The following is a 20,710-nucleotide window of genomic DNA, read 5'->3' as shown; positions in this document are numbered from 1 at the left end:
CTCACAACTATCTGTAACTGTAGTCCTATGGGATTCAGTGCTCCCTTCTGGTGTTCAGATGCATATGCAAATAATACACTTGTATACACTCATTCATACACACGTCTTTTTTAAAAGTGAGCTTCTTTATGATTTCTGATCAGTAAATGTTTGATTTGTATATTGATTTTATGCATCTGCTTATCCAGAGTCACAACAAAGTTTCTGAGGTTCTAAAGGGATGGTGAACAGAAAACGCTAAGAAGCCTTGTAGACGATCTCTCTAATCGTTTGCCCCTGTGTGCAGACACATGAGTCATTAATGATTTACTGCAGAGAGATCAAAATCCTGGAGAGCTTTGACAAAGATGAGTACAGTTTGCAAATTGGCTGCATATAAAGTTGGGTACCATATAAAAGAATAACTTAAAAGAGGCAAGGTATTTTATATGTGTCCTGTGAACTCAATATTGGGACAAACTGATTTGTCAGACCTACTATACTAGAAATACTAGGAAGACTAGAAGATAATATTAAAGGTTTTGTCAGGAAATGTTCCTTAGCAGGGGCTGGAGAGGTGGTTCAGTGGTTAAGAATATTATTGCTCTTCCAGAGGACTCAGGTTCATTTCCCAGCATCTATATGTCAGCTCACAGCCATCCATAATTCCAGTTATATGGGATCCAACTCCCTCCAAAGCACAGGGCATACTATGGTGGACAAACATGCAGGAGGCCAAACACCCATACATATAAAATAAATATAAAAAAACATAAAAAGAGAGATGGTCCTTAACTGGTAATAATTCTTAGGGGTTCCTTGTTACATAAATTGGGTTTACTGGTTTCTCCAGAGCTGGATCTCAGGGGCAACTTTAAAAACCCAAAGGCAGGTAAGGGAAAGATAGACAGTGTTGAAGAAACTCATATCCTGTCAAAGTCAAGAGGAAAATGTAAGGAAAGGCAGAGAACATTTAAAGTTGACCAAAAATGTCAAGTTGTCCCAAGTGTGTGAACAGCCTTTGTACCACAGTGTGTCGGGCCACTTGTGTTCTGGCTCACTTTCATTGTTAAAATCACCCAACACCCAGATTTGCCTGTCTCTCCTGCATGGACCAGCTTTCCTTCTTGAAGTTGCTTGGCAATAAGATGAAGGGTTTCATGGACCAAAGAATTTCCATTTCGACACCCCCTCTGCCTTGGCTGGACTGGAGCCCCGGGAAAGAAGCCAGCCTGCCCATTCGTACCATCCCAGCATGGCCGTCGTGCAGTCGTGCAGCAGGCCAAATGTTAGCTGAATGAGTGAGGAAACCTGCAAACGCAGACGCTGAAAATGAGAAAAACCAGTTGGGTTGTGAGTGCTGCCTATGGTACAATGTGTCAATGTTTTGAAGGCATAAAATTTCTGAAGGTCAGAACATGGATCATCTATTCAGTCACAATTCGTACTCAAGATTTGGGATCACAGGGATTAGTGAGGAGCAAAGCTCCAGCAATAGTTTAAGTGAAGACTGTGGGTAAGTGGATAATTCCCTACATATGAGACTGTAGCCTCTCCTCTGTCAGCCACAGAGGCCTGTGAGGTACTGGAGCAAGTGTAATACCTGCTGCTTTCTGAATCTCAGGGCAGCCCTCTCATTTCTAACAGTAACTCCTGAAGGGACCAAGAACAACTCAACTCAGTAGGCACTGGATTGATGAAATCTCAGTGCAGGTGCACACTATTGAATTTATGAATTTGCCCACTTGTCCACTACCCCCTTCTAAGCAAGGGTATATAACATGCCATTATCAAAGAGGAAAAAAGTGTCACCCTGGTGACTTCCTAATGAGGGGATTAGGCATTATTTAGCAGTACCAAGAGATCTGGAACTCTGAACAGTGATGTGGCAAAACCCAGCTGTGCTGGAAAAATACAGGATAGCCTGCAAGGGAGGCAGGGGTCGGAGGTCAGGTACAGTGGTCACAAGTCTCATGCATGGTGGCCTAAGGAAATTTGAGAAATCTGAGGAATTTGTTAAGGACTTGTGGACTGGCTTTATGTGGAGGAGTTTGATAAAAACTTCTCAGTGGCGTTAGCATCTTTCATCCAGTCAACAGACAATTACTGAATGTCTCATGTGCTAGGCCCTGTTGCAGATACAGTGTGCAAAGTAGAGAGCCAGAGCCCTGCTTCATAGAGCTTGCCTTCTGGTGGGGAGCTCTTACACCAGACAAAGTGGAGGGGAGGTACAGATGGTGCAAGGTGGTATGGAGTGGAGAGAAGTTGGCCAGGGAATCCTTTCCTGAGCGGACAGTTGGCAAGCTTTTGTAAAATAAGGGAGTCAGGCATTGGCTATCTGAGGAACATTTCAGCACAAAAGAGCAACAGAGCCAGAGGCTCAGTAAAGGAGCCTATGGCTGAGGAAGAAAGAGACAGATGGCTGTGGGAGGTTGACAGAGTGGCACCAGGTCTGTCAAACACTCACTCCTGTTAGGGGTCACCACCATTATTTCTGGGTTTAGGAGACACTTCCTCCAGCTTCAGTAGCCTCAGGTCTTTGTAGTTTTTCTTATCCCCTGCTGAGCACAGAAAGGTTCAGTCTGAGCCCACCAGGCTAGCCCTGGATAATCTGAGCTCAAGGTCCATTGTTACAGCTACAGGGTCCCTTTTCCATTTACTGTGCAAAGTTCATACTCAGGACTTTGAGGAATCAGGCACCTGATAGTAACCTGTGAGACCTTTTGAGCTGTCTTGTAGACTACCCCACTCCCCGAATCTGCTGGTGTCTGCTGTCCCTTTGTAAGTTAAGGTCAAAAGGACTATAGAAACAGTTGCCTCAATGGGGAAAAGCACAATTACTCACTGCCCACATCTTTTGAAAGGTCAAGTAGAGGATCTGAGATTAAGAAATCAAGGGGCCAGTGGAGATCAGTGGTGGAGGGCTTCTGTGGTCTACGTAAAGCCTCTGGTTTTAGTCCATTAGCATGAGGGATATTCAAGGGTAACTTTAGATATTCTGGTCCGAGCAACTGAAGGGATTAAATGAGATGCAGCCAGATATATGATTTTGAGGTCATGTTGAGAGCTGAGGTTTGGACATGCAAAGTTTGAAGTGCTTATTCAGTATCCAAGGGGCAGATAAGGAGAAGATGGTTGACCATATTCGACTAGAGTACAGGGAGGCAGGGCATAAGGGCACAGAAATGGGAGGCGAGAGGAAACCACCACCCCATTATCCAGGGAAAAGTCCCCTATTATTTGGGGACTGTGTTGGGAAAGACCCAAACACAGAAGACACACACATGAGGAACCAGAACGTTGAAACGAAGTAACCCAGGAGAAAGCAAACACAGAAAGCTGGCTCTCAGCCTTCTTCCTTGCTTTTCTGTGAACTATATTTCTAAAATTATCTGAACAGACCTCATACATATAAATGACCCAAGCATGGCTTTTGATTTCAACTTCTGACTCTTGCTTAATAAGCTGTTACACACAAATGTTTGGATGATGTTGTTGTTTTGTGGATACCCAACTACATACATACATACAGTCATATAGTGTCTTTTAGAAATACAAGTTGTTACAGATCCAATTCAAAGGACAACCCAGAGAAACTACAGTTTATAGTACATACATGGGGTCACACTGAAAAGGAGTCTTTCAGATTTAGATTTCTTTTTTTTTTTTTTTTTTTTTTCGAGACAGGGTTTCTCTGTATAGCCCTGGCTGTCCTGGAACTCACTCTGTAGACCAGGCTGGCCTCGAACTCAGAAATCTGCCTGCCTCTGCCTCCCAAGTGCTGGTATTAAAGGCGTGCGCCACCACTGCCCAGCCAGATTCAGATTTCTTAAAGTAAAGTGTCTATACTGAAACAATTTATTTGAGTGACATATATTCTACCATATTTGCCTGTCCAATTCCTCTCTCTTCCTCCCTCCTTCTTTCTTCCTTTCCTTTCTTCTTTTCTTCTGAGTATCATATATCACAGGCTGACCTAAAGTCCACCAGGTGGCTGAGGATGACCTTGAACTTCTGATTCTCATGCCTCCACCTCCAGTGCTGGGGCTTTGTACATACTAGACAAGCGCTCTGCCAACTGAGCTATAACCCTAGCCTCCATATTCTCTTTTACTTCTGCAGTCATTTGCGCATGTAGGGCATAGGTCACTTGTGTATTTTTAATTACTGCCAGGGAAAAAGAAATTCAAATAGCTTAGTACAGATGTAGGCTCAATGAAGCCAGGTGTCTGAACATCACTGGGCCTCAAGTTCAGCCTCTATTTGGTTCTCGGTCACTCCTCTGTCCATATCCAACACACAAGCCACAGTCACAGGAAGTCACTGACTGCTCCAGAGTCTGGGAGCTTAATAGCCTGGCTCCTCAAACTCACCAGTTTACACTGAAGCCCTTTGTGGACTCAAGCTCTACAAATAGTTTTCAGTCAAGCCTGTCTGGTTTCTAAGGCAGGGAGGAGAGCTTCCCTGGGTGATTGTGTAGTTGATGGGTTACAGGGGTACTGAATCACTGAGACAAGCCGGGCTCCAGGGCAGTAGTCGGGTTTTGACTCTTCTCTACTCAAGGAAATATGAGGACAGTGTTCTGCTGTGGTAGCTTAACAGTAATAATGACCTTGAATTGCTAAGAAAAAATTAAACTGTGGGTATATGTTATCTCAAGACTTGATGGTCCTGGGTCCCCACCCAGGAGCATGTCAGCATCACCTAAGATTCCTTGGGTTGAGCAGGCTACTGAGGGTACTTGCTTAGGGCTCTGGTATGCTTGGTAGGCCTGGGGCACCTTTCTCGGCGTGCTCAACTTGGAGGCTTTTGCTGTTTATTCACTGCTGTAGCCTGAGCATCCCAGAATGGTAGCCAGCTCCAGAGCAGAATGGTTCATGATGGCCACCATGGGAATGACTCATCATCACTCCACTGTGTCTCTTTGTCACAGCTCTGACTCCTTTCTGCTGGCATAGTGGCCATCTTCCGTTCCACCATAGCTGTGAAGTAGTGTGAGCCAAGATGTGTAGCTGTGAGCCCCAGGTGTCCAGAAAGCACCCCTGAGGGTTAGAGTGGCCACTCCTTTTGTCATGTTCAAAGACAGCTGTAGTTTCCAAGCAAATAAGAGTTCAAAGCCATGTATGAGGGACAAACCAGGAGCAACAGATCTAGGTTGTCCCAAATACCATGTTCCACAGAACAGAAGAGAGTCAGGTCAGTGCATTTGCCAAGCATGTGAGTGAGGACATCACTTAGGTGGGCCTGAGAGCCAAGGAATCCCTGCTACAGGCTCCAGATACCAACATCCTTATCTCTGGGTTGCACAGAAGCCAGTGGTCTATTCAGCTGTAACAGTGTATTCCAAGCTTTGCTTAGTAGGAGTAGGAAGTTAGGTCAGATGCAGTGGTTGGTAATGAGTGTCTACTAAGAGGACTAACAGTAGAGCAAGATAATTGTGGCTATCCAAACCATTGCATCTCTCCACAACTACTAAGGTGTAGCCTTCAGGACTGGCCACACACATGTGGCCCAAGCTCTGTGAAACTGTACTGATTACACCCAAGTGTACCCCAGAAGTGAACAGAAATATATTCAATAAACATGGCAGCTGCGCTATGCCTTTTACTTTTATTTTTATTTATTTTTTTCAATTAAAAAATTATGTATGAGTGTTTATCTCTATGTATGTCTGTGTACCGCATGAATGCAGTTTCCAAGGGGGCTGGAAAAGGGTATCAAAATCCCTGGAACTTGAGTTACAGATGGTTGTGAGCTGCCACACAAATCAGTCCCAGGTCCTCTGGAAGCTAGCCTCGGCTCTTAACTGCTGAGCCATTGCTCCAGTCTCTTGCGCTTGTTTTAAAAAGGAAAACTGGTAAGAAGTAGTTCCTAAGGCAATCAGGGATGTGGTATAATAGCAGCTTAACTTAAAAGGATTACAAGGGTGGACTCTGAGATGTGATTCTAATTAGAACAGAAGAAACTGTGAGCTGGAGGCTGACTTCGATCCTTAGCAGAGTCTGCTTCTTAGACCTACTGAAGTCAGAGCTGGCCTGCCTGGTGTCTCAAGCTGCCCTGTTTCCTGCAGCTGTCTGGGGTAGTGTCATCTCACACCCTAGGAGCTGTGAAAGGAAGAGAGTCCACACTGTAGTCTGCTGTTTGCATTCTGAAATATTGTAATTCCACTTTAGTTGGGAAATGGGATGCATTTTCCAGAACCCTATTGAGAGCTGAGAAGTGTTGGGTCCCCCACCCAACAGTACCCTCTGCCCTATGTGTATGTGCTGCCTGGTGCCCACAGATGCTTCTTGAGTGACTGCCTTCCCAGAACCTACTAGGCCAGCGGGCAGATCTTTTCTTCTTATTAATAAGGGTCAGCCGAGGAAGCAGTGGAAGGCTAGCCCTGTAGGCTTCAGGTGGCACAGTGCTGAAGGCTAGCTCTGTAGGCTTCCAGTGGCCATTAGTCTTGTTTTATAACTTGTTTTATTTTTAACTTGCATTTTCCATGTTGTTTGTTTTATTTTGTTTTAAATTTCCACCTGGCTGATATGAGAAGGGACGTTGCTCAGCATCACTGATTGGTTTATTTCCTCCTGTTAATCTCTAGTAATAAGAGATGGAAGAGAAAAAAAAAGTCTCACCTGACATGTAAAGACTGTGTCCTTGGTGTAGATCTTGCCTTTCCCTAAGCAAGCTATCTTTGTTTAGATTAAAAGTTATCTTTTATGATTTTGGCCCTGTTGTTGGGCTTCACACCTAGTAATCTCAAAATGTACTCTGGAGACTTATGATTTAATTAAACAAAGACCGGATCAGCAAAAGATTGGGGGTGAGGGTGGGGGATAAAATTCACTTAGCTCTCTGACATTTCTAGGCCGGCCGGCATGAGCAAAAGTACAATGTCAGGTTTCTTAAATGGTCCTTTACACCCGAGGCATGCTGGGTAATAGGAAACTTACCAGTGTTTAGGGACCACTCTCCAGACCGGCACAGCTCTCCCCTTTATAAAGTCCGTGCTCTTTGTCATGGGATTAGGTGACCACGTGACTGATTATCTTCACAATTCCAATCAGACTCCCTGTTGCTTTCCATTCACAGCCTTGGTGAAGCAGAGGCCTGGACAGGGGTCAGGGAAAGAGCACCAGGCTCAGTGAGGATCATTTTCCAAAGCTGCGCGCTCCAGTAAGAGCCGGTCAGGAGCAGGGAGAGCAGCCGGGACAGACAGTAGTTTACTGAAAAGGCTGAATGTTTGCTTTGAGCGAGTCTACCGTTTCTCTTTTTAACTTCTTGTATGTTATCCGATATTACACTCAGCTTTCATGTGTTTGTTTTTAGCGTGGTTTATTGAAAGCCATGTAACAGACTGAAGTGCTGAAGTGAGCCAGCACCGAGGGTAACCCAGCAACGAGGGACACGGGTTTGAGGAATTAACTTGCTGAAATCCCAAGCTGGGCCTGGGATCCTGGCTGAGTTTGTGAGCAGGCCTCACACCCTCTCTGCAATGGGCTGCTGACAGGAAAACTGGACTGTGGAATGTGAACAGGATGAGCTCACTGAGGGAAGAAATGGACGAAGAGGAACTGGAGCATCCAAACACCTCTCCAGAGAAACGCTATTTCCCCGAATCCTTAGATTCCAGTGATGGGGACGAGGAAGGAGTTCTGGCCTGTGAGGATCTGGAGCTGAACCCCTTTGATGGCTTGCCATATTCATCACGATATTACAAACTTTTAAAAGAGAGAGAAGAGCTTCCGATATGGAAAGAAAAGTACTCCTTCATGGAGAGTCTGCTGCAAAATCAAGTTGTGGTCGTGTCAGGAGACTCCAAGTGTGGCAAGAGCTCTCAGGTGAGGACACTGGAAAGCCTGTGTGTGGCTGTGAGGTTCTGCATGTGGAGAATGTTGTGACCAAACAAAAGGAACATTAGCAACCCAGGTGCTGTTAGTCAACATTGACTATTACGCACTGGAAACTGTGTGCAGTTTACCTAGATTATCCTAGAATAACAATTCAGATGATTTCGTTTGTAGATGAGGTCTCAGAACATGAAGTGGGAGTTATTTCCCCAACAGGTTTTAGAGAATTACCCTTGATATTTGTCTAAGTGCCAGTGGGGGTCATCAAGACACCTGACTGTTCTTGCCCTTTTCCCCCTTTTAAAAAGGTTTTTTATTTTATATGTATGAGTGTCTACACGTATGTGTGTGCACCATGTGTGTACCTGGTACCCAAGGAGACCAGAAGAGGGAGCCAGATTCCCTAGAAATGGAGTTGAGGACATGTGGGAGCCACCATGTGGGTGCCTCAAACTAAACCCAGGCCCTCTGAGAGCATCCTCTTAACTGCTGAGCTATCTCTCCTGTGGGGCTGTTCTTATGTATGAAGTTTATTTTTAAACTTCAGAAACCAAATGCACAAGAAATTTATTTTCCTCTTGTACTTCATTTGTTTATTTTGGAGAAAAGTTCTTTTTGTAGCCCAGGCTGCCCTTGAATGCCTGGTCTTCCGGCTTCTACCTGCCAGTGCTGGGATTATGAGTATGTGTCACCATGCCCCGCAGAGATCCTTATTTGCCTTGCAGTAAGAAATAACAAAATAGCCGGGGCGGTGGTGGTGATGCACGCCTTTAATCCCAGCACTTGGGAGGCAGAGGCAGGTGGATTTCTGAGTTCAAGGCTAGCCTGGTCTACAGAGTGAGTTCCAAGACAGCCAAGGCTACAAAACCCTGTCTCGAAAAACCAAAAAAGAAAAAAAAAAAAGAAAGAAAGAAAAGAAATAACAAAATAGGCCAATATTATCCTGGTCTGGGACTACATAGAGAAGAAAGAATCAGGTCTGTTAAAGGATGGCTGTAGTAGCTAGAATTGTGGTCTCGCGGCAGAGCACTTGCTAAAGATGCCTGAGGCCTAGGTTCCATTTCTAGCATACTAAAGAGATAAATTTAGGAATATAAATGTTTCCAGTATTGATGTGAGCCAAGGGGGATTTATGAATTAGGCAGAAGGTAGTGCTTTTTTGCAAGTATAATTGTAGTGGGTGGGTCCTGAGCACTAAAGATAGTCAGTTACTGAATACTTCCTGTCCAGTTTGTTGTGTTTAAACTTCAACTTTTGACTCAACTGAGGCCTGTGTTTTACATTGTAGATTCTTATAATGAAACAATTAGAATAGAACACAGAGATTATCTGGTAAAAGAGCACAGAGGTTTTTCAGATGACAGAACTGTGGTCTGGAAGCCTTTGACAGGCTCAAGTTGTTGGCTCAAGTTGCACAGTCTCCTGAGTAGGTTGAAAAAGAACACTCACCCTGTGCCTGCCTCTTCCAACTCCCCACTTAGGTACTTTGGTGAAAGGAGGGCCGGCATTGATGGTTTCTATCTGGTTTATAACTGCCAGTGTTAGTCACTCTGATGAGTTATTTTTATATCAATTTACTTTTATTCATTATAAGAACTAAGTGGATATTTTTTTCTGATTTCTGTGGGCAAACGAAACTTTATTTTCAAAGTTATCCTTTTTAAATCTTGTTTTTATGTTTATTATGTTTATTTCAGATGGATAAAGAAACTTCAGTAATAGTACAGATGTTTTCCACAGCTGTCTCCTGATTTCCTAAAGATAATTTGACTCAGCATTCTCTCCCCCACACACAGTTTTAAAGGATGTATTAAAGGATGGCTGTAGTTGCCAGGACTGTGGCCTCGCGGCAGAGCACTTGCCAAAGATGCCTGAGACCTAGGTTCTATTTCTAGCATACTAAAGAGATGAATTTCTTTTTTGTTCCAAAACTTAAAAGTGTGTGTGTGTGTGTGTGTGTGTGTGTGTGTGTGTGTGTGGTTTTTTGAAACAGGGTTTCTCTATGCAACCCTGGCTGGCCTCAGACTTACTATATAAACTACCCTGGTCTTGAATTCACAGATTCATCTGTCTCTGCCTCCTGAGTGCTGTGATTAAAGGTGTGCACCACTACACCTGGATATTTATTTTTATTTGTGTGTGTGTGTGTGTGTGTGTGTGCCCTTAGAGGCCAAAAGAGAGCTGAACTTATAGGTGGTTGTGAGCTGCCCAGTGTGAGTGTGGGAACCAAGCTCTGATCCTCTGAAAGAGCAGCAAGCTATTTGTACCCCTGAGCCATCCCTATCTTTTAAGACTAAACTGAGGTAAGCTAGCACACACCTTTAATCCTGGCACTCATGAAGCAGAGGCAGGTGGATCTCTCAGTTGAGTCAGGCCTGGTATACATAATGAGTTCCAGGACAACCAGAGCTATGAAGGGAGACTATGTCTCGAAGAAAACTGAGAATGAGCTGACAAAGCCAGGTATAGTGCATACCTATAATTGAAGTACTTGAAAGGCTGAGGGAGAATGAACATTTGCAGGCCAGCATGGGCTACAGAGCAAACTTGGTCAAGGGGAGGAGGGAGGAGGGAGGAGGGAGGAGGGAGGAGGGAGGAAGTGGCATGATGTTCTTCTCTCAGTATAACAATAAGAATGAGAAAAGGGAGTATAATGTTGGTGTCTCAATTTTTCCTGGCTTCTGGGTATTCATATTTACTAGGTGGGATGTCATAAAAACAGTGAACTCATCTTCCAAAATGAATCCAGAATTATGCTGTATCTTAGTGTCATTTAAGATTCCATTAGTTTGAAACAGCTGTTCTCTGTCCCTCATGACCTTGGCATTTTCAGGGCACAGTGAGTTCTGATCTGAAGTGTCATCCGGTGGGTTCAGGCTCTACCTGTGGCAGGAAGGCTGCACTAGAGCTCCCTCAGCGTGCTGTCAGAAGGTGCAGCATGCCTTCCTCTGGGCTGTTGGTGTTGAATGTGATTACTTAGAGAGATGGCACCTGCCTGGTTCTCAGTGGTAAAGCTGATGTTTCCCCTCATGGTTTCATAGACTGAAATCCACCCTTTGTCATACTTTGGGATGGTCACCTTGCACTGGTGGCAGCCTGACAGTGGCCCCCTAATTCTGACATGCCTGGTGGCAGATAGCAGATTCCTTCTAATTCTGCCTTCAAGTTGACTGTCTCAGATTCTTCCAGAGTCAACTCTTGGTTTCATTTTAGTTTAGTTTAGTTTAGTTTAGTTTAGTTTAGTTTTTGGAGATAGAGTCTCTCTATGTAGTTCTGGCTGCCCTGAAACTTGATAAGTAGACCAAGCTGGCCTTGAACTCACAGACATCTTACTGCTTCCTAGCTGCTGGGGTCAAAGGCATGTGCCATCATGCTTAGCTTTACTATTTTTAAAAAAATCTTTTTAGTGTTTCTGAGACTAGGTCTTATTCTGTAGCCCACATTCACCCTGAACTCTTCTCCCGGTCTTCTAAATGCTGAGGTTGTTGGTGCGAGCCACCATACCTGGCTTAGCTTTCTTTGTTTAAATAATTTACCCTGTTCTCTGTGGGTTATCATTAATAAACCTGTTGTGTTGCTTAGTTTGTCCCATTGTGGCAAGTTGAAGCACCTCAGAATGGGTCCTGCCCTTGTCCCTCACCTGCATGGTTCTTGAGTACCTGTTGCTCTCACGGGAAGATATTCCAGGCTCCTCCCGAACATTCCCCATCCAGCCCAGGAAGCAGACAGTCTTCTCAAGGAGCCCTAGTTTCTTTAGCAGACTAGCATCTGGAAACTGAGACCTGAGCAGCAGATGTCCTGGTGGCCATTGGCTTCTCATGTTTCTGGCTCTGCCCAGTGGGGAGAGCGAGGATTTATGATTTACACGTCCCCCATCGGTTGGTTCATCTGCATATGTGGGTCCACATGTTGTCCTCCCTCCATCCTTGTCTGGGCGTCTCTCCATCTCTGTGTACTTGTGTGTATTTCTGTTTGTTCACCTTTGATATTTTCCTCCCTATGTCAGGACTTGTTCATACCAGTTGGCTCCAACCAGCTCAGCTCTGGTCTCATTGTAGCCTTCCCATTTTTCCATAACATCCTTCCCCCAGCAACATGGCCCTCTATTTATATCTCTCCTTACATGTCCACTCCCAGTACCTGTCATTTCAGGTGCTCCTCTTCTTTCTTTAGGGATTTGTGACCATTATGAGCTAAGAATTGCTATATATTCTGTAAATGTTGTGACAGTTGTTATAACTGGGTATAGTTATAGTTTCTTTTGTCACTTTGAAGTTTTGTTTGTTTGAGATAACTTCTCAAAGTATCCCAGCCTGGTTCCAAATTTACTATATAGACAGCCAAGAATGACGATGAACTTCTGACCCTCTTGCCTCTACTTCCTAAGTGCTGGGATAGCACCATTTTAAACTTCTTAATCATTTTAGTAAGCTGTACTTTTGTTCTGTTAAATAGGAAGTCAGTGTCTTTTTGGTTTAGAGAAATCAAACCATATTCAAATAAAGAGAAAATGGGCATATTAATTTTTTTGTTTTCTGAATTCTGAAAATAATCTGTTTTGTTTTGTTTCCGAGACTCTTTTCTTGTTCCCCACAGTTTTAAGTCTTTCAAAGAAAAACCTATTTTCAGAGCCAAAGATCTGCCTTCTTTTGTGGTACAGATGTTATAGAGATTGTTTAGCAACTTCCCTGGGAAAGAGAAAGACAATTTCTCATCTGTCTGAGGGGACTTTTTCTATTACTGTTTCAGGATAGTCTTATGGGAAGCCAGAAGGGAAGAGAAGCATTTCTAGAACTACCTACGGTGTCTTTTCTAGCTTTTACCCTAATCTCCCACAAACTAAATGACTGGCTTTGACATCCATGTGGTAGTAAACTCAGGCAGGCACCCATGGGGGTCAGTGCTTAGTGCCCCTGATGGGGGTGGATCCAGACACTTCTAGGGGCTGCTGCCAAAGGCAGCCAGAGATTGGAGAGGTCGCTCAGCAGGCTGTTTCGAATGGAACAAAGCGTAATTTACTGGGGCTGGCATTCTTTGTGGCCAGGGGAAAAGCTATGAACTCTTTTAGCTCCTTGGAAAGAGAGAAAATTTACACACACACACACACACACACACACACACACACAGAGAGAGAGAGAGAGAGAGAGAGAGAGAGAGAGAGAGAGAGAGAGAGGAGAGAGAAAAGAGAGAGAAGAGAGAGAAGAGAGAGAAGAGAGACAGCGCATATGCATATTCCCACATAGAATGCTTAGAACAAAGCAAGCAGGGTCCAAGTATTTCACACATATATACATAAATATGGGCTTGGGGACTTAGCTCAGTGGTAGAGAGCTTACCTAGCAAGCACAAGGCCCTGGGTTCAGTCCTCAGCTCTGGAAAAAAAAGTAAAAAGAAAAAAGAATAAAAAGACCAAAAACAAACAAACAGAACTAAAGTACCTGGCACATACATAAATACACACAATTGGTAGATGGAAGGAACAGTGTTCCAACTCCCATTCATACAAACTTTAAATATACACACATACTTGTAGGAAGGGAGAAACAATGTTCCAGCCACACCATTCTTTATTCTTTCTTCCATAGCTTATATATCCCAGCAAAATCTTTTAAGCACTATATAATTATAATGTGATTACATTTTAGTTTTCTTCTAATGAATGATTATAAAAACCAATGTGTTTTCAATACCTTTACAAGAAATAACATTACATAGTACAGGTAAAGAAAACAAATTATTCTAAAAAAAAAATAAAACCCACGTACCTTCATAACCAAGCAATTTGTTATAGACTGACAAAGTATAAGCAAGCAAGGTAGTTTTCTCAGCCAGTTTCTCTTACTGGCAGGCAGCAATTTGCAGTTACAAAGAAAGAAGTAATTATTATTTATCTTTGAAAATAATCTTGTAAGAATCCTAAAAGGATCAGAAATCTAAATTTTTATATAAAATTCAGTCATATCTACTTTAAATCCTCAGAATGCATATCTACTTATCAGCAACTTTTAATAAATCATATCAGGAAGCTGAGGGCAAAAATGGGTATAAGAAGTCATCACCAATCCAGCCTCAGTGAGAGTCACGTCAGCCAGTGCTGCCATTGTTCTTGTTCCCTGACCATAAAGGGTCCCTAGCTTAACTAATCAGAGTGTGTCTTTCTCAACTTCATACTGTTCCCTAAGATTTTCTACATCAGAGCCAGTAGTAAAAACATCTCACCCTAGCTTCACTAACACTTTTATTTTCCCAAATGTTTTCTAAGGGTAGTGGTCACTGCTGACAAGCTACATCTCTAAGTTTTTTCCTAGGGTGGTGATTGAATTATTAATCTGCTCCAGCAGCAATGCCTGAAAGAGATCAGGCATTAGTACTGTGAATGCCAGAGATACTGTCCAATGAGGAACTGGAAGCCTCCTTAAAGTTTTCATAGAATTCTTAGATTAAGAGGGATGTGAGGGCAGCAAGCAGAGAACTCCATAATAGCATAAAGTCCTCAGGATATATAGTCCTTGGGACCGTGGCACACCAAGGCCCACCCATATGGCCGTGGTAACCCATGAACTGCATTGCATGAGTTCTAGAGCCATTTGCAGTTCCTCCTGCATGGCCCTCAGCAGTCTGTGACATGACTGAGCACAAAACAGCTAAGATTTAGTTTAAGACATTGGTGGTGGTAAGTGTCTCCAGTCATGGCCGGGCATCCTCATCCACCATTCTGTGCCAATAGATTTGACTTATGTACACCCAGAACCAAACATGTGGGATTTGTATGACTCGAAACTCACAAGCACTCACAAGTATTCTCACTTACTGGTTGGCACTGGGCAAAATAAGCTGCATTAGGAGTCCGCTTCATAGCCCCTCCACAGGGATCATGTGGAGAGACTCCTATCTTTGGGTGGATTGCTATTCCTTAGGACTCCTTTGGATAAAGAAAGTCTGTGATTATCTTGGTATTGAAGAGATTGCCGCTCTGGAGGATTGATGTCCTTGGGACACTAGGAGACATGAAAGAGGTTTCTACGCGAGCCAGAGAGATCAGCAAGGGCCTGGAGATGTGGGGGCCAGGAAAAGTTGCATGGAATAGTGTTCTCACATTTTCTCTCATAGGGGACTTCTTGCTTCTTTTTCCAATGTTAATGGGCATAAGCTGGCTGTAGCAGTTGATGGAAAGGACAAGACAGCTCCACACCAGCGCTGCTGTTGTGGAAGTTATCTTGCCAGATTGGCCACGATGAAGCCATACACAATGAGTTGAACTGAATTTGGCTGGTGGATTCTTATAAGAGATCTGAGCAGCTGACCTTAAGTCTCCCAGAGTCCCACAGCCTGCATTCTTAAGCATGGACACTGGAATCTTTTTGTTTCATCTCCCGAATTTGTACTGGGAGAGAGCATCAGTCAGTAATAGAAGGCCACAAAGCCGGTGGGAGTTGGGTTACCCACCCCTCTCACTGCCCTCAAGGCAGGAGACATACATTACTGGCATCTACTCTGACACTTGCTCCTGTCCCAGGAGTCCTGGAAGCAGGTGAGGCTGTGGGCAGAGTAGAAGGCACAGCTCACTGTGAGGGCCTTTATGCAGTTAGCAGGCCTGACAGGTCATAAAAACACTTACAGGAAGTAGATTGAAAAAATGTGATGATTTGATAGATGAGTCCTAAGTGATTGATTTCCAGCTGGTGGATATTTGTAAACCACGTATCTAGATGTATGTATTGTCTACTGCTGCACTCCAGATGAGCAAGCTGTGTGGAAGAGTTTTCTTTCTCAGGAGGTGAAAGAGTGGTTCCCTATCTTTTTTTGCTGTGTCATTGCTGTCACAGTGTCTCAGAATTCACCTTCCCCAAATAGAGCAAGCCCAGCGGGCCATGGAAAGATGGAGCTTGCTGCATGCCTGTGGCTTCCACAGATCCAACTTGATTCCTAGTCTGCCCAAAGTAGGACATTCTGGTGGAGAAAGAACTTCCAAAGAGAAACTGCAGTGAGGACTGAGAGCTCTGTCCAGCAGGTGATTGTGAGGTGGCCAGAGTGAGGGGTCCTCTTGGGACAATCAAGGATTGCCTGGAGGAGTGTTCAAGCAAGGTGCTTGATCACAGCAGTAGGCAGAGTATTCACCAGTGCAGAGGTACAGAGTACCAAGCTCTCTTGGAAAGTGCTCCTCTGGCCTAGGATGTTAGGAAATGGCCAGACTTCTAGCTTTTTCTGACTCCTTTTTTAAAGAAAATATTTTAAATATTTTATTGGTTTTTTAAGATTATCTATCTATCTATCTATCTATCTATCTATCTATCATCTATCTATCCATCCATTCATTCACCAGAAGAGGGAATCAGATTCCATTACAGATGGTTGTTCAGCCACCATGTGGGTGCTGAGATGTGAACTCAAGACCTGGAACAGCCAGTGCTCTTAAATACTGAGCTAGCTCTCCAGCCTGACTCTTACTCTTTTCAGCAGTACCTGACATTTGCCAAGGATTGACCAGAATGGCCCCTGGTTTGCATAGAATAGTGGTTTTCAAACTTCCTATTGCTGTGACCCTTTAATGCAGTTCCTTGTGTTTTGGTGACCCCCCCAACCATAAAATTATTTTATTACTAATTCGTAACTGTAATTTTGCTACTGTTATGAATCACAATATAAATATCTGTGTTTTCCTAAGATCCTAGGTGACCCCTGTGATAGGGTTGTTTGACACCTCCCCCCTCCAAGGGGTCATGACATACATGTTTAGAACTTCTAGCCTAGAATAATGAGGCCATAAGGGTAGGCAGTCTAACACTGGGACTCCTCCCTTTTCTGTTCAGAGAGAGAACATTTCAGCCTGCAGTTTCGAGGCTTACTGTTATTATCCACATGTAATGGACACTTCTTCTAGGCTCTGTAATTAGCTGTGGTTAACTGCTGGGCTGTGAATTTGGTTGCTAAGTAAACATCTGTACTCTGAGCAAAGCAAGCATGTGCTCCCTCCTCCACCGGCTGTTCTATCTGCCCTGCGGACTGACCTTTCCCAGTCACCTGGAGCTTGCTGATTCAGACTGGCTAGTGAGCCCTGGGAGCTGCCTGCCTCTGCCTCTAGAACTGGCATTACAGAGGCGTCTTTTTTCATATCAGTGCTGGACATGAATGCAGGCCCTCATGCAGCACAGCAAGGATGCCATCCTTGGAGTAAAGGGCACCCTGCCTCCCTTCTCCTTTTTATTCAGTCTAGGACTCTAATCTAGAACATGATATTCTACATACATTTTGAGCCTTCTCTCTTCGACCAAGCCTTTCTGGAATGCCCTCACAGACATGCTCCTGGGTGATTTTAAGTCCTATCAGATTGAACATGAAGGTTTTAACCATTACACCAAGGAACGAAGGAAACAGGAGTTTTTGTGAATTTCTATTTAGGCCAGTGATTTTGAAATAATTCAAGATAGAGTATTTACGATCATAGAAATTTTAAATATTTCTGGAAAAGTACAAGACACTGTCTTTGCTTGATTAACAAATATTAACTGATAACTGGAATATCATAATTTGGTGATGAAGAATCTGGATCTCTGCTCTCACACCTCAGTCTACAGGGGATGAGGAGCCTATGGCTCTGCAGTGAGGGGATGAGGAGCCTATGGCTCTGCAATGAGGGGATGGGGAACCTATGGCTCTGCAATGAGAGGATGGGGAGCCTGTGGCTCTGCAATGAGGAGATGGGGATCCTGTGGCTCTACAATGAGGGGATGAAGAGCCTATGGCTCTGCAGTGAGGGGATGAGGAGCCTATGGCTCTACAATGAGGGGATGAAGAGCCTGTGCCTCTGTAATGAGAGGACAGGGAGCCTGTGGCTCTGCAATGAGGAGCCTGTGGCTCTGTGGTGGTAAGCATCCTACCACAGCACTTCCCAACCCAGGTCTGCCAGCTGTTTATCAGCACAGTAGGATCTAGGGCAGTGAGCCTTGGAGAGAACAAGGAGATGCTCAGACTTGGTGGTCAGTCTCCTGTTCAGTGAATTGTTTCACAGATAAGGAGACAAAAGCATAGGGGAAAAAGAAAAAAAAAAAAAAAAACCCTGCTTTCTGTGAAACAGAACACTACACAACCGACCTGGGGCTCCTGGGTACCTGGCTCAATTCCTGAGTTAAGCAGTTTGAGTTCCCCAGTGCTTAAACTTTCTTTCATAGAACAAGTAGGCAGTGAATAAATAATGACTGATAGTTTTCAGTCTATTGACAAGGTTGCCCTGTAGTGTAGAAGGATTACCTTTGTGCATTAATCATGGCAAATATGTAGCTCATTTTGGAACTACTAACATTCTCAAATTATTATGAGAATTAAAATCTAACAATCCTATAATGAGTCAGTCTCAGTAGCAAACCTCAAGATAATCTAAAAATGTTAACAGGTTTTTACTACCTGGATCAGTTTTTAAAACACTATTGGACCGGCAGTAAACCTGTGTATACACATTTAATCCCAGCACTCAGGAGGCAGAGGCAGAGGCATTCAGATCTCTCTAAGTTCAACACCAGCCTAGTCTACAGAGTGTGTTCCAGGACAGACAGGATTACACAGAGAAACCCTATCTTGAAAAACAAAACCACCCATGGACTTTTTAAAATTCATGTACCAAAGCATATTTTATTAACAGTGCCTTAAGATTATAGTGTACAAAACAAATTTGGTACCTTCTACTATAATTCTTGCACAAATGAACTTAATTAAAAGTCAGTTGATCCATGACACATTTTATTTTTAATTTTTAAAATTTACATATTTTTTTAGATTTATTTAGTGTATATGAGTATACTATAGCTGTCTTCAGACCCACCAGAAGAGGGCATCAGATCCCTTTTCAGATGGCTGTGAGCCACCATGTGGTTGCTGGGAATTGAACTCACAACCTCTGGACAAGCAGTCCATGCTCTTAACCAGCCCCTATTTATTATTGTTGTTGTTATTATTATTATTACGTGTGTGTGTGTGTGTGTGTGTGTGTGTGTGTGTGTGTGTGTTGCCTGTGTGCCTATTTCTGCACCACATGCATGTCTAGTGCCCATAGAAGTCAGAAGAGGGTACCAGATTCCCCTGGAACTGGAATTGCAGTCAGTTGTGAACCACTCTGGGAATCAAACCCAGGTCCACTGGAAGAGCAGCCAGTTCTTTTAACAATGAACCATCACTCCAGCTGTATAACACATTTTACATAAAAGGATTTTGAAAATAAAATGATTAAAGGGCAGCTTTGCTTGAAATTGACTCTAGACAAGTTGGTTGTCTCACTAGGTTAATTTTTAATTACATTCAGATAATAAATTGACAAACTGTTTTAGCTTTTATTAGTAGAGCTATGTTAAGCATGCTAATTTGGGTATTGTTATAATTGCATGAATTTAAATGCTTTAATTTTGGGTTGTTACTTTGTATTTAAATGCTATTTAATATTACATTCTTTAAAACATAATAGCTCATACAAAGTTGTAGTTTTATGGGACCTCCTTATTACTAGAAAAAATAATTTGTGACTATATGAGTCTCTCAAAACTGGCATAGGTTGGAGCTGGAGGGACTGCTCATCAGATAAGAGTGCTTGCTGCACGTGGAGAAGGCCTGGGTCCTGTTCCTGGCACCATTGATAACTCTAGTTCTCAGAGCTCCAACTCCTCCTTCTGGACTCTGGGGGCACTGCATGCACATATGTGAGCAAAATACTCACACACATAAACAAATCTAAAGTATTTTAAGAGGCATAAGTTTTTCATGTCCTTAACTGCCTTTCTAAAATCAGTGAGTCAAAACTTAATTGTTTCTGTTTTATGATAACAACGGTATGCTCTTAACTTCATGTTTTAGTGGTTAAAGTCATAGTATCTATTGCTCAGAGCTCTACTAAGTAAGGATTAGAACTGTTCTTGGCACCATCTGCTGGTAATTAACCAGTGAAAGAAAAAGATCTTAGAAAACATGAAGCCAGCCGTGAGACAGAGCTACTCCTCTGTGTTTTGTGCTTGTCTGTCCTTCCTAGCAAGGGCTGATCCTGTGTCATTTTTCCCTGTCAAAGGTTCCTCAGTGGTGTGCTGAATATTGCCTTTCCATCCATTACCAGCATGGGGGCGTGATATGCACACAGGTCCACAAGCAGACGGCAGTCCAGCTGGCCCTGCGGGTAGCCGACGAGATGGATGTTAATATTGGTCATGAAGTTGGCTATGTGATTCCTTTTGAGAACTGCTGCACCAGTGAAACAATCCTGAGGTTTGTATGTAGACACTTCACTACAGCCTAGGTGCCTCTTTCTCGGCTTGGGTTCTACAGCCCTCAGAGCGCTGGCCTGGCCTTCTGCATGTCAAGCACTCCTGGTGTAATGACTACCCTCTCTAGCCTGACACACATTCCTCCCTTGTTTCCCTCCCTGGTATCCTTTGTTGTCTCTTGTCTTGTCTTCTGTGATTATAATCCTCAGGGGGAAAATTATAACTTCTTAGTTTCACCCAAGACTTTCCGTCTCGTACTTAGAGAGCTGTACCTCTTGGTGAGTCCATGTCATTGACCGTGTGCCACCATGTGGCCCTGTGGCTCTATGTGATACCTACCTATGTTTCCACCTCTATGGCTTATACCTGTCTACCCATCTGTAGCCATACTTTTTGGCTTCTTTATTGGGTCCTATTATCTACCACCCTTCTAACCTTTATTCCACCTAATCTCTTCCCACCCCCAGCAGTAGGTAGGAGAGAAAGGAGGTTAGAGGGGAAATGGGGCATAGACCTCCTTAGACTACTTCCTGTTGATTAGGTGCATCAAGTTCCTAGGGGCAAGTCCAGTTTTAGTTGTCAGAACATCTCCAACCAGCAAAAGCAGCAGCCTCCGCCGGCCTTCTCTGGGCTTTTACACATTCTCAAGCATCC

At 43.6% G+C, this 20,710-nt stretch overlaps 1 protein-coding gene across 4 annotated transcripts in view; it reads left to right on the top strand.

The window, feature by feature from the left end:
• The window catches only part of Dhx32 (DEAH-box helicase 32 (putative)), a 70,269-nt gene that overhangs the window by 23,321 nt on the left and 26,238 nt on the right, over nt 1-20,710 (top strand). For all 4 annotated transcript variants that reach the window (XM_076912199.1, XM_034495239.2, XM_034495229.1 and 1 more), the window contains exons 2-3: nt 7,297-7,808; nt 19,864-20,057. In XM_076912199.1, coding sequence (XP_076768314.1) covers nt 7,506-7,808; nt 19,864-20,057 — 497 coding nt within the window. In that variant the 5' untranslated portion in view covers nt 7,297-7,505. The remainder of the gene's footprint in view (nt 1-7,296; nt 7,809-19,863; nt 20,058-20,710) is intronic.

Source organism: Arvicanthis niloticus, chromosome 1 (assembly GCF_011762505.2).
Source record: "Arvicanthis niloticus isolate mArvNil1 chromosome 1, mArvNil1.pat.X, whole genome shotgun sequence".
Taxonomy (NCBI): Eukaryota; Metazoa; Chordata; class Mammalia; order Rodentia; family Muridae; genus Arvicanthis; species Arvicanthis niloticus.
The sequence above is the reverse complement of the archived record's forward strand: the minus strand, read 5'-3'. Positions and strand labels throughout refer to the sequence as shown.